The following is a 13,475-nucleotide window of genomic DNA, read 5'->3' on the forward strand; positions in this document are numbered from 1 at the left end:
ATTTTGTCATTTTCCATGCGAAATCGCCTTAAATCTAAAAGAATCTCACCTTTCTAAATAGGTACTTAAGGATATTTTTGCCTTTTATTGCCTTTGCCATATCCTGCAAAACGAAACATCAAAATGACAATTGAACTGTCACTTTCCACGGTTTCCATTGGTCCGTGTCTATGTTTTGTCTATCGGCTTGAATTCAAAAATTTGAAGTAAAATTTTCGTTATCTGTGACCGCAATTTTGGTCGCCCGCCAAAAACATAGGAGCCACTAACGCCTACTTTATTTACACACATTTACACTACAGACAGAATGGAAGCAGTTGTTCACTTCAGGTCCTCTTCCTCATCCTCCACGTATAGTAAGTCCTCCATCTTGGTCATAAACTTGCTGTCTAACTTGTCTTCAACTGGCAACGGGGTGTCCTGAAATGGGAGTAGGGTAGATTGACTTTTTGTGCCTGTACGTTGTATTAGAATTTATATTTTAAATTGGTTCTATTCTGTTACCTTCATACCATAGACATACATAATTAAATTAGAATAAAGAAACCAACCTTTCCAAGAGTTTCTGATGCCTTGAATAACAGTTTTCAGCAGAGTTTATAGCAGATTCCATCCAAATTTTAATCAAGCACGAAAAAGCATGCAACACCACATTTAAAAACCGGCCAAGTGCGAGTCGGGCTCGCGCACAAAGGGTTCCGTAGCAGCAACAGTTAAATCAACCTATCTCAAAAACTATAAGAGATACTTTGATCAAACCAAAAATCGTTGAAAGAGTTAATTAGCATGCATCACCTCTATTTTTTTTAGAATTTTATACCCCGTAGTTATAAAAATAGAGGGGGGGGGACATACTTTTTACGACTTTGAGAGCTGATATCTCAAAAACCGTTCACTTTAAGAAAAATGTTTTTTAGAAAACTTTATATCATTTTAAAAGACCTTTCCATTGATACCCCACACGGGTATGTACATCGAAAAAAAATTTTCATCCCTCAGTTACATGTATGGGGGGCCCCACCCCCAATTCTTTTTTTTACTATTTAGTGTCATAATTTTGTAGCGGTTCATACAACACATATTCCCATCAAATTTCATCACTGTAGTACTTATAGTTTCCGAGTAAATCGGCTGTGACAGACGGACAGACGGACAGACGGACAGACGGACAGACGGACAGACGGACAGACGGACAGACGGACATGACGAAACTATAAGGGTTCCGTTTTTGCCATTTTGGCTACGGAACCCTAAAAACCAAGCTCTCTTCTTGTGAAGGTATCAAGATAGTAAAAGCACACAGACTATCAACATATTTTCATTATGTTATTTAATTATGAAATTTTAAGACCCTGACACATAGGTGTGACTGAATCGCGACGTATAGACGAATTTGAAGTCGTCACTTTTTATAGGCTTCTGTCTATAAAAGCCCGTTGTCGGGCAGGGGTTTTTTTAAGAGTCAAAATGTAAGAATAAATAAATAAAAGCAGTATATTTTCTAAAAGTTTATTATTGCAAGCAACACAAGTGACAACACAATCGAAGCGAGCGGTGTTAGGTTCCATAGTAAAACCTCAAGACCATATCTTCAAATGTAAAAAAATATCAAACAACCAATTAATTTAATTTGACATCTTTAGATTTTATTATTTGCGCGTTTTCTTTAACATTTGCCCCTTGTTACTTTTGTCGATAGATTATTTTCTTATCAACCTACAAACGCCTTTTTCTATCTCATTTCAAAATACGGCCTTGAAAGCTTAATATTAAATCCTATTTGAAATATAAAAACAGTATATCAAAACCAACGAGAAGAATTTAAATTCAAAGAAACATGCAGCAAGTATAATCGCAGACAGAATTCCTAAAAAATTGTTTTCACCAAAATGGTTTATAAGAATGACACAAGTAACATTAAAAAAACACAACAATTTCAAAATCAGTCGTCATTTTAGTCATGCAAATAATCAACATGCATTTAAACCTGACACATGCAATTTTTGAGAACACCCAAGATAAAAAATAAATAGAATACGTTCATATTTTCCATGAAAATTCACTTTTTTTTTACATTTTTTATAGAAATTATGAACACATTCTTCATGAATAAACATGCAAAATCACATCACAGTATTTAAACACACCATTAAAACAGAAAGCAATAGCATAAAAAAGCATTGATAGTTAGCAAAATTTCTCGAACACAACAAACAACACAAAATTGTACATTCATCTACATATTTTTATTATAAGCAACATTCTGAGATCTTTTGACAGTCGGTTTTAATTAAAATAGTTCCGTAGACGAATGTACATGACAACGCAAAAATATATATCATTGTAACGAAATAAAGTTATAATTCAAGTAGCATTTGACCGAGTAAGTACCTTCTGAAGGATATTAGCACGTTTCGCTACATTTTGTACTTTAATCTATTAGATATCACATTCAAGGAAGATTATTAATTATTAAAGCGATATAAGGACTGTTGTATGTACCCACTGTTCTTAAATTTTTCAGTGTATAGGCCATTCTAAATTAAATCATCTGTATAAAACAATCAAGTACAGATTCGACTGTGAACACATAATTTGACACTTCAATATGTATGACAAACACAAAATATTTCTGTCATTCATTTCAAAACTAAATCATGGCACACATCAGTCTTCCTGTGCGAACATTCACATAATAAAGTTTCATCGATTTAAAATGTCTGAAACAATCACAGATTGAATTAAACTTGGCTGTCTCTTTAATTTTAAATTACAAAACTGTATGAATGCTCCTTAATCTCTATCGGTGGGTACAGAGAAAACTTCAATATTTAGGACGCATGAAAACAAATAATTACTTTCTGGAAGAACGATAAATACTATAAAGTTTTGGCATTTCCATACATATTGATCTACTTTCTACCTATGACGTATGCGGGTATGTCTACATTTGTTTATTTATACACGCTTTTTATCTTCTTCTAAATATGTTGATAATTTTATGAAAAAACAGCCAAGCGTACCAGAACACTTTGAAACATGATCACAGTATATGGCCGGCAGTCACGACATCTCACTATCTAAAAGTATCAATTTTTCTTCTCTCGTTAAGATTTAGGTACACACGGCCACACTGTTAACTATCCATTTCCGCTTTTGCTCTCGCTCTCGTCAAATGGTGATTCTTTGCGATAGAACGAGACGACATAACAGGCAATGGATAGTTAACACTGTTGCCGATGGTACATCAAAGATACATACCATCAAGTGACTAAGAATTTAGAAACAGAGCTAGCAACAAGGTAAGCGCTTAATGCGAAATAACTCTAAACTTCATCGCAATAAACGCCACTTTCGTTCAGCAGTACAACCCGGTCGAGTTAACTGCGTACCTGGCGGCCGTGACGTCACATCGTCGCTCTGGTACGGACGGGGCGTACGCGGGGAGGTGTGTAAGTAAGTGGGGAAGTCGCATTCCAGCGAGTTACGCAGTTAGCTCGATCGGATGTTAAGTTCCAATAGGCTAGTTGCCTAAAAAAATTTTTTTAGTCCGTAATGTTTAATATCAAAAAATATTGGACACATATAATTTTATTTGTCAATCTAACAAATAATTACATAGTTATGGTGCGTTGAAGTTGCGCACGACGTCACAACGTGCGGCATTTTTAAGCAAGCGTTGACGTCACGGGCCTCTTCTTATGGACTTTGGGGCGCTATATCTCTTTAAATTTTCATTAGTTTGAAAAAGTGAAAAATACGTGTAAAGTATTTTTTGATAAGTTAACTGACGGACTAATTAAAACTCTTGCTTTTTGACCCAGGCAACATCCCCATTATTGTCAGTATTAAAAATGTATTTTGTATAGTGAGATTTCGTGAAATTGAGCGTTGATTTGTACGAGCTGTAGATTAGGAGAACCGCCGAGACGGAGTCAGGGTCCAATACTTGTTCGGACGCGACGTGTCCAGGCATTTGAACGGGGACTGCAAGCAATTTTCGACTTTAAAACTTAGTACTGTAAGACTAAAGTTGTATGTATTGCATCTTGAATATTGTGTTGAAATGACGTCACAAACCTATTGTCAGTCTTTATGAATCTAACGTGGCTAAAAATAAGATAAAAAAATCGATAAATATAATAACAATATTATTTAATAACTTGCTAGTTGAATACAAATAAAGCAACATTCAATAAAAAAAACATGCACATAGTTAATAAAGACTCAAATCCCGTAGCACAACATGCAAAGCTTCATGCATAGTAAAAAAATGAAAAATACAAGTTAATCTTTCAGTTAAAATCGTTAAGTCGTTCCCGGAATGTTGCCCCTAGTGAGAATATCTGTGTATTTTCCCATTATTGGCAATGTTCTTGGCAACAGCATATCTCTAGGCCACCATTATCATACTTACCAGCCATTTAAATATCCCCGGGTGAAGTTCTCTTCAAGGGAATATTCCTGTCTATCTAATAAATCATCATACATACCGACACTCACATGGGAAAGGCGCCAAATAGACCAGCTACAGCCATGTTGCGTTATTGTCTTTGGAATACTATCATAAAACTGAATATTCTCTTCGTTGGGGATATAAATAAAACGTCGTACGTACCGTCGCAGTACCATCATATTGCGTATACCCTGGTATGTTACCATTATTTGAGAATATTTATATTACCACCCTGGGTAATATTCCTGGGAACAGGAATCTGCCTACGTCATCAGCCTGGTGCCTACCTCACCAGCCTGTTGCCTACGTCACCAGCCCGCTGCCTACGTCACCAGCCCGCTGCCTACGTCACCAGCCCGCTGCCTACGTCACCAGCCCGCTGCCTACGTCACCAGCCCGCTGCCTACGTCATACGCACCGGCGGCGCGCGCGGGAAGGGCGCGAGGCAGACCAGCAGCACGGTCATGTTGTCGCAGCCCAGGCCTCCGGTGGCGCAGTTGGGAGCCAGGCAGCGCTGCATGAGCCTGGCTCCTACGTCACCAGCCAGCTGCCTACGTCACCAGCCCGCTGCCTACGTCACCAGCCCGCTGCCTACGTCATACGTACCGGCGGGGCGCGCGGGAAGGGCGCGAGGCAGACCAGCAGCACGGTCATGTTGTCGCAGCCCAGGCCTCCGGTGGCGCAGTTGGGAGCCAGACAGCGTTGCATGAGCGCCTCGCACACAGCCGCTGGTTCCCAGCCGCTGAGTAGACGCACGCGGCAGAACGATATCACCTCCTGGCGGAAAAACATCATCGTGATCGTGGTTATCGTCATCATAAACATCATCATCACTAAGGCTGGGTTGCACCATCTTACTTTATAGTTCCAAAATACTGAACTGTCCTATCCATGACATTGACAGTGGGGCGCCACCGTCAATACCGGATTGCTGGTTCCGATTTTTGCCATGTTGGAAACCATATACCTAGTTAGAATAAGAATAAATTTCAGTTCAGCGTGGGTTATCTATAACTATGACTAACGTCAAAAATCTGTCAAACTCCATACAAAAATCATCGGTTATCGTCATAGTTAGGTGGTGGAACTCAGCCTAACATCATCTAATGAGTGATTGATAAAGAGGCTGACAAAGGTTACTATTCTTGCGCTGTTTCTTCTCGGCACTGGCCCAATGTCCCCAAACGGTGGTAGGAGTAAAGTAAAAAGTATATTGCAGAAAATAAATTACTTTCATGACCATCATCATCATCGTCACCACCATCCATTTCAGGTCATTTAGTCTCCACTATAGAGAGAGCAGAGAGGACGACCCTCTCTTTCCGAAAAAAAGTAGGGGTCCTATTCTACTTTGCCAAAACCAACCAAGAGAGAGCTCGTAGATAAACAACTGAAATGACTTTAAAGATGTTTGAAAGGGATCATCATCGAGAGACGCGCGACTTTCGGTGGCAGATCGAAATACACGCAGGTGAAGTCACGGAAAAAAGCTGATACAAAATATGTCAAAAACTAATAATTCAAACTAACCTCATTAGACAGAACCTCCCAGATGCCGTCACAGGCTATCACAATAAACTCCCAGTCGTCGTTCAGCTGCCTCACTTGCACATCTGGATACGCTGTAACGATAACAAACACAATGATAAAACTTTACAGTCTTAAAGAATAAATATAAAACAAATAGCTGAATTTTTAATAGCTTGCAATATACATGTCAATATTAGCTCCAGTGTTCATATTTCCATCCGTAAAAGATTTGCCACACGGGATGCGTTCTGCAGTCAGCGGGCAGGTCAAAGGGAACGTAGCCCGCATTATGTATGAACTAAAGTCTGGTCGCGGAGTACGTAGAATTTTGTCCAATGACCCCAAGCTACCCATCCTTATCGCTCGCGCGTAATTATATTCCTGTTGCGCTCGTACACTCACTGCTGCTGCCCGTGCAGCGCTGCCCGCAGTCGCGACAGGAATATAATTACGCGCGAGCGACAAGAATAGGTGTAGCTTAATGGGGTCATTGGACAAAATTCTACGTGCTCGGCGACCAGACTATACACTATCGGTCTCTATACCTTTTGTATTGTGCAAAATAACCGTGCGGAACAAGCAAAGAACACAAACCACACCGTTGATAGATTGCTTTGTCACAATCGCTGACAGATTATGTTGCCCGGACCACTGACCGACAATGTTGTTCATTCATGATGTGGGCTACCTACACTTTAACTGACCGCAGACCGCAGAACGCATCAAACCTGACAAACCCTTTATCCTACATGATGTTTACCGACTCCTCGGCTTTAATTCATCAAAATTCACGGATAAAAACAAGTTCAACCTAATCCTACCTGTGACGATCTGTTCCCTGGGCGACAGCCGGTAATTCCTCTTGAACACGTAGTCTCCAAGAGCCCGGGACAGCGCCAGGTTCCCGTTGACGCGGTTGAGCTGCACCCAGCCGCCGCCGGCCGTGATCCGGCGAAGCTCCTCCTCGTTGTTCGGCTTGTGGTCGTACGAGAGCACCTCCACCTAAGATAATAAGGTCCATTTTTGTTGAGCAGGTCATTTATGTGCTCCTCTAAAGCCTGGTCCGTGAACGTAGAATTTTGTCCAATGACCCCAAGCTACCCATCCTTATCGCTCGCGCGTAATTATGTTGCTGTCGCGCTCGCACACTCACTGAGGGCGCGCGTCGCACAGTCGCGACCAGGCTGTAGTTTATCAAGCAAATGGAAGATTTCACCTAATCTCCTGACACTGACTTTGGAAATTTTGTAAGCACAGTCGACGCCACATCACACCCGCCAATTTTCGCTATTCGACCTATAACGACCACATAAGAAGTCATCTAAAATGTGACACAGAGTAAAACTGTGTTAAACAGCAAAACTGTGCTAAACAGTAAAACTGTGCTCTGGAGCCGGTCAATGCTATGAGCTCGGGACAGCGCCAACTGTGTTAAAGAGCAAAACTGTGCTCTTGAGCCGGTCAATGCTATGAGCCCGGGACAGCGCCAGGTTGCCGTTGACGCGGTTGAGCTGCACCCAGCCGCCGCCGGCCGTGATCCGGCGCAGCTCCTCCTCGTTGTTCGGCTTGTGGTCGTACGAGAGCACCTCCACCTAAGGTAATAAGGTTCATTATTGTTGAGCAGGTCATTTATGTGCTCCTCAAAAGCCTGGTCCGTGAGCACGTAGAATTTTGTCCAATGACCCCAAGCTACCCATCCTTATCGCTCGCGCGTAATTATGTTGCTGTCGCGCTCGCACACTCACTGAGGGCGCGCGTCGCACAGTCGCGACCAGGCTGTAGTTTATCAAGCAAATGGAAGATTTCACCTAATCTCCTGACACTGACTTTGGAAATAAATTTTGTAAGCACAGTCGACGCCACATCACACCCGCCAATTTTCGCTATTCGACCTATCACAACCACATAATAGTCATCAAAAAAGTGACACAGAGCAAAACTGTGTTAAACAGCAAAACTGTGTTAAACAGCAGAACTGTGCTCTTGAGCCGGTCAATGCTATGAGCTCGGGACAGCGCCAACTGTGTTAAAGAGCAAAACTGTGCTCTGGAGCCGGTCAATGCTATGAGCCCGGGACAGCGCCAGGTTGCCGTTGACGCGGTTGAGCTGCACCCAGCCGCCGCCGGCCGTGATCCGGCGCAGCTCCTCCTCGTTGTTCGGCTTGTGGTCGTACGAGAGCACCTCCACCTAAGATAATAAGGTCCATTTTTGTTGAGCAGGTCGTTCGTTCGTTCGTTTCAGCGGAATGACGTCCACTGCTGGACAAAGGCCTCCTCCAAGGTTTTCCACAATGAACGGTCTTGCGCTCCCCGCATCCAGGCTCTTCTCACGATCTTCACCAGATCGCCGGTCCACCTAGTAGGAGGCCTGCCCACGCTACGTCTTCCAGCCCGTGGACGTGGAGGTTGAGCAGGTCACTTAGGCTCAACTGCAAGATGTGCTCCTCTAGTTTATTTATTTATTTATTTATTTATTTATTTTATAGAAACCAACAGCGATACATTGAAAATATTAGTTATAAGATTTAGCAAGCAAATGGAAGATTTCGCCTACACTCCTCACGCTGACTTGAAGATGACGATAGACTTGAGATTTGACGATTTGTGCACAGTCGACGCCACATCACACCCGCCAATTTTCGCTATTTGACCTATCACGGCCAAGATGTCATCAAAACTGTGACACAGACTAAATCTGTGTTAAACGGCAAAACTGTGCAAAGTTGGCCTGTGCTACGAAGCCTTGTACTCACGGCGCCGCGTACGCTGGCGATGGCTCTGGAGTCGCCGACGTTGGCACAATACAGTGTTCTCTTTCACGAGCACCACCACTGCTGTGCTGCGGAGCCCTAATGTGCTACGGAGCCCTGCTGTGCTACGGAGCCCTGCTGTACTGCGGCCACTGTGCTACGGAGCCTTGCTGTGCTACAGCCACTGTGCTACGGAGCCCTGCTATGCTACGGAGCCCTGCTGTGCTACGGAGCCCTGCTGTGCTACAGCCACTGTGCTACGGAGCCCAGCTGTGCTACAGCCACTGTGCTACAGCCACTGTGCTACGGAGCCCTGCTGTGCTACGGAGCCCTGCTGTACTGCGGCCACTGTGCTACGGAGCCTTGCTGTGCTACAGCCACTGTGCTACAGCCACTGTGCTACAGCCACTGTGCTACGGAGCCCTGCTGTGCTACGGCCACTGTGCTACGGAGCCCTGCTGTGCTACGGCCACTGTGCTACGAAGCTATCTACTCACGGCGCCGCGTACGCTGGCGATGGCTCTGGAGTCGCCGACGTTGGCGCAGTACAGAGTGTTCTCTTTCACAAGCACCACCACTGCTGTGCTGCCAGCTACTTTTTCTTGCAGCATGTCTTCCTCTAACATAGCTTGGTCGAGGTCTAGGAAACCCTGGAAGTATGATTTTTTTGTTGTGTTTAAAATGGTTTTTGTTTAAACATACAGTATAGATCGTGTGACATCCACGAAGACGCGCCACACCATTCTTCCGCGAATGTTTGAGTGTTATCGATACACGCTAAATTATCCATGAGTGCACACGCACACTACAATAATGACGCTCGGATTGCTCGAATCAAACTCCCCGCACCCCGCACTTCCCTCGACCTAAAATTGGTGGGGCGTCTTCGTGGATGAAACGATCTAGTCTTGATTAAGGTGCTGATGACGTCAGAGTTATTACTGCTAAATCTACGAGGCTTGACCACTCGTAAATAATGTGAACTAATTACTTTTGTCAAAACTTAAACAAACATTAGGTGTCTCAAATGTGTGGTCACAGGTCAAAAATTCATATCATTACACTAAGAAAGATCAAATATAATTTATACTGTACAAAAAATTTAGGTATTAGGTACAGTCAAGTTCATAAATACATTGGCAGTAACAATTTTTTTAAATGTTGTTAGCATTATAACGATCATTTTCAATACAAACTCAAACATCAATAAAATGTAATCATGTTCATTAACATATTGCAGTAGCGCAGTCAATACTGCGCTACTGTGCTACAATACTTTGAAACATTGGGCACTGAAAATATATTTATGAACTGGACTGTACAAAATCACACTCTTGTTTTTCTCTTAAAACGTGAACTGATATGCTATCTTTAAGTGGTGTAATGATTGAGTAGTAGACGTAAACAGCTTTTTAATTGAGATATTTATTTGATAAATGCGTAAAATATTATACAACCTTAGAGCATAGTTTTTTCTAATAATAATCGTAGTTCTAAGAAGTTTTTATCATGTTGCAGTTCTTCCAGGTCCTAAACCTACCTTTACCGGACTAAAATATTTGTTCTTGCAATATCACCTTTATTACAACTGCATATTAAAGCAGAGTTTAACGTCACATGCTTTTAGTACTTCAATCAAATTCCCAAGAAATCCACATTTAACACATAGTTTTTGGGTAATATGTACCAAACAACCACTCGGTTCATAATGCATTATTGCTGTTTCACACTTATTATTCAAATTAACATTATTCTAGTAATTAACATAATTACCTGCTTTAGCGCCTCTTCAATATTCCCAAGGTGGTACTCCGGACGAGCAGTTATGAACTTGTGAAGATGTTTTCCAGCATATTCTGCTATGTTAGCTCCTGAAAACAGTTAGTACAGAGTTAACACTATTTTTTGCACCAATACACGCGCGGCCTACTCTGGTAAGCCAATTTAAAATCACTGTAAATCAGTTTGTAAGTAATTTATGAATAAAATTACTATGTAAACATTAAAGGTGTTTATTATAGTTCTTTTATAATCAAAGTTTCTTTATAAGACTATTTGGGATCAAAAATTATAAATGGATTTAAAATTTGTAAATTTTTGGACCAAAATTGCACTCCGTGATCCATGGTAGCAAAAAAATTATTTACTGAAAAAATATAATTTGTTTTTTATCTTTCATAGCATTCAAGACTTTCTACTACCTGGTACATGGGGTAAATCCATTTTTTGCAAGTCTTCCATAATTTTTTTGTCGAGTGATTTCGAGCTTTTGAGTAGAACCGCAGTTTGACGGCCAATTTTAGAAAAATGCGCAGACGCTGGCGACCCAAGCTTTACTGGCTTATTGACAAATTTAGTAAACGAGGCTTTCCTGGAATGCCAGCTCTCTGGCGCAAGTTTTTAAAAAGTTATAGCGTAAAATGTTACCCTGGTCTACTATAGTAGGCCACGCGTGTACTCTAGTGTTCTACTACCTGGTACATGGGGTAAATCCATTTTTTGCAAGTCTTCCATAATTTTTTTGTCGAGTGATTTCGAGCTTTTGAGTAGAACCGCAGTTTGACGGCCAATTTTAGAAAAATGCGCAGACGCTGGCGACCCAAGCTTTACTGGCTTATTGACAAATTTAGTAAACGAGGCTTTCCTGGAATGCCAGCTCTCTGGCGCAAGTTTTTAAAAAGTTATAGCGTAAAATGTTACCCTGGTCTACTATAGTAGGCCACGCGTGTACTCTAGTGTTAAAGGTTGCAGAAACTGATGAATTCATTTTAGAACTTTTCTGCATGACATGTGGCCATAATGAAAACACATAAACGTAACGTAAATAAGGGACTGAAGACTAAACAATGACACCTTAGATTAGTTAATAGTACATACAGCGTAGTTAATGTTTAATATTAGATACACATTTTGACTTTAATACAGAAGACTAGATCAATTCATGAAGTTTTTGTTATCAAATGAACTTGTAAGTCTATTTCATACCTCCATGACCATCATATACAGCAAAAAACGCTGTCCCCGGATCATCGGGGAGGGACAGTATGTGTGTGTGGGAGTCGTCCATGGACACCCGCCAGCCTTGCATGCACGACGAGCCCACCAAGTAGCGGCTGTCCTGGCAAGTCGACGACTGCTTCTCAGTCACCGGCTCCGAAAGGGTCTGCCCCATCACTCTAAAAAGCAAAACAACATAGTATAACATATTGTGTACGTTTTTGTAGCTTTTTAGCACCGCCTACTCAATATCTCTGTTTTGCTCAAGGTCAGCTGGTAGAGAATGACGTATGGCATTAAGCTCGCCTTTTTGTACTAAACATTGTTGTGTGTGCAATAAAGTCTTTAAATAAATAAATAAATAAATATAAGTAAGCAGGCTCCTTTTTGGCAAAAAATACCTTTATCTATGTATTTTTTTTTTCTTTGTTCATTTGTATTTTCGTGTTTTCATTTCAAATAACGATTTTTTATTTCTATTTCCATACGTAATACCTTTTTTTATAAGTAGTCCTTGGTGTTTGTGATAATATAGGTACTTACAAAATATATTACAGGCAAATTCTGGTTTAGAAACAATTTGTTCTAAACTAGTATTCAATGTATTTAATATTCAAACGATCTTCATAAGCGGAAGGACTACTCATACTAAATTCAACCAAATTCCTGGGAGATTTCCATCCATGCAGAAAGTTGATGACTAAAATCTGATGTCATTATTATTTTTTGTCTCAATTGGCACTGTATGTATCAGCAGCTTATAATAAACCAGAAACTTGGCAGATACAGAACTTAATCAGTCTCAAACACTCTAATAAACGCACTAAACTATTAAACTTAGAGATGAATAAAAACAAGAAAAATAAATTGAAGAACAGAACTTTGAAGTAAATATCGGCCATAACTCTACTTACAGGTTTATCGATGGCAATAAAAGTGCAATATCACTCACAATTATAATGTGCTTTAGTAGATTTATCGCTTTGTTTTTACGAATAATGTATTTTTCTTGAGATAAATAAAATGCGTAGGTAAATATCGCAAATGTCACTTTGACAGTTTTATGACTGACAGAACAAGCACCACAGACAAACATTTGTTATTCTTACACAGTAGTGTTTCGTCAAAGAAATCAAAAATTATAAGTCCTAGCTTATTTGTTGGTTTTAAATCAAAAACATGGACAAAAATAAACACTTCATAATAAATTAACACAGTAGTTTTACTGGTACAATGATAAGCATTATTTAATGCAAAGCACAGCTGAATTTTTAAAGTAAACAAGGAGATTCTTCTTTCCTGTCTACTTTTAAAACGTGTACTCATATTCACAACACAAGAAACACAAACCTTATCAATTTCGACGCAGTAAACATGATTTTACCGACAGTTACAAAAATATCTTTTATAATTTTAATAGATTCCACATTTATAAAATAATTTCAAAATAAATGTAAGTACCTGTCTTTTTGACAAATTCTTGTCTGAATGAAATATGTCACTGAAAACATTAAACATGCCGGTTTCTATGGTTAGTACGTGTAAAAAGTATAGATGACCCACGCTGAACTGTCCCACCAAACTCAATGACAGGGGGGCGCTACCATCGTTCAACTGTATGGTTTCCAAACATGGCAAAAATCGGAACCAGCGATCCGGTATAGACGGTGGCGCCCCGCTGTCAATGTCATGCACAGCACAGCACAGCCCCCCTAGACAAAACGCACTTTTTGATCAAATCGA

The 13,475-nt window shown here is 40.7% G+C and overlaps 1 protein-coding gene across 3 annotated transcripts; it reads right to left on the reverse strand.

Moving 5' to 3' along the window:
- Positions 1–180: 180 nt before the first annotated feature.
- On the reverse strand, positions 181–13,135 carry LOC114365967 (probable protein phosphatase 2C T23F11.1). Of its 3 annotated transcripts, none has more exons than XM_028322723.1 (8): positions 13,083–13,135; positions 11,721–11,911; positions 10,509–10,606; positions 9,233–9,385; positions 6,808–6,988; positions 5,987–6,078; positions 5,063–5,233; positions 181–420 (listed from the first exon to the last, which is right to left on the reverse strand). In XM_028322723.1, exons 1-8 carry the CDS (start codon positions 13,106–13,108, stop codon positions 322–324), a joined length of 1,011 nt encoding a protein of 336 aa, XP_028178524.1. In that variant the 5' UTR covers positions 13,109–13,135; the 3' UTR covers positions 181–321. The 3 variants fall into 3 exon arrangements, with proteins under 3 accessions (XP_028178524.1, XP_028178526.1, XP_028178525.1); XM_028322725.1 differs by lacking the exon at positions 13,083–13,135 and adding an exon at positions 12,647–12,785; XM_028322724.1 differs by lacking the exon at positions 13,083–13,135 and adding an exon at positions 12,685–12,768.
- Between the last annotated feature and the right edge of the window lie 340 nt (positions 13,136–13,475).

The sequence above is a fragment of the Ostrinia furnacalis genome, unplaced genomic scaffold (genome assembly GCF_004193835.3).
Source record: "Ostrinia furnacalis isolate ACB-3 unplaced genomic scaffold, ASM419383v2 OfSCF7708, whole genome shotgun sequence".
In the NCBI taxonomy this organism is placed as follows: Eukaryota; Metazoa; Arthropoda; class Insecta; order Lepidoptera; family Crambidae; genus Ostrinia; species Ostrinia furnacalis.

Coding starts and splice junctions, on each gene's coding strand:
- LOC114365967 (XM_028322723.1), bottom strand. CDS start 13,108: ATGTTTACTGCGTCGAAATTGATAAG. Junction 9,386..10,508: donor TTGAAGAGGCGCTAAAGCAG/GTAATTATGTTA, acceptor TCATACTTCCAG/GGTTTCCTAGACCTCGACCA. Junction 5,234..5,986: donor GGGAGGTTCTGTCTAATGAG/GTTAGTTTGAAT, acceptor TTTTTCCGCCAG/GAGGTGATATCGTTCTGCCG.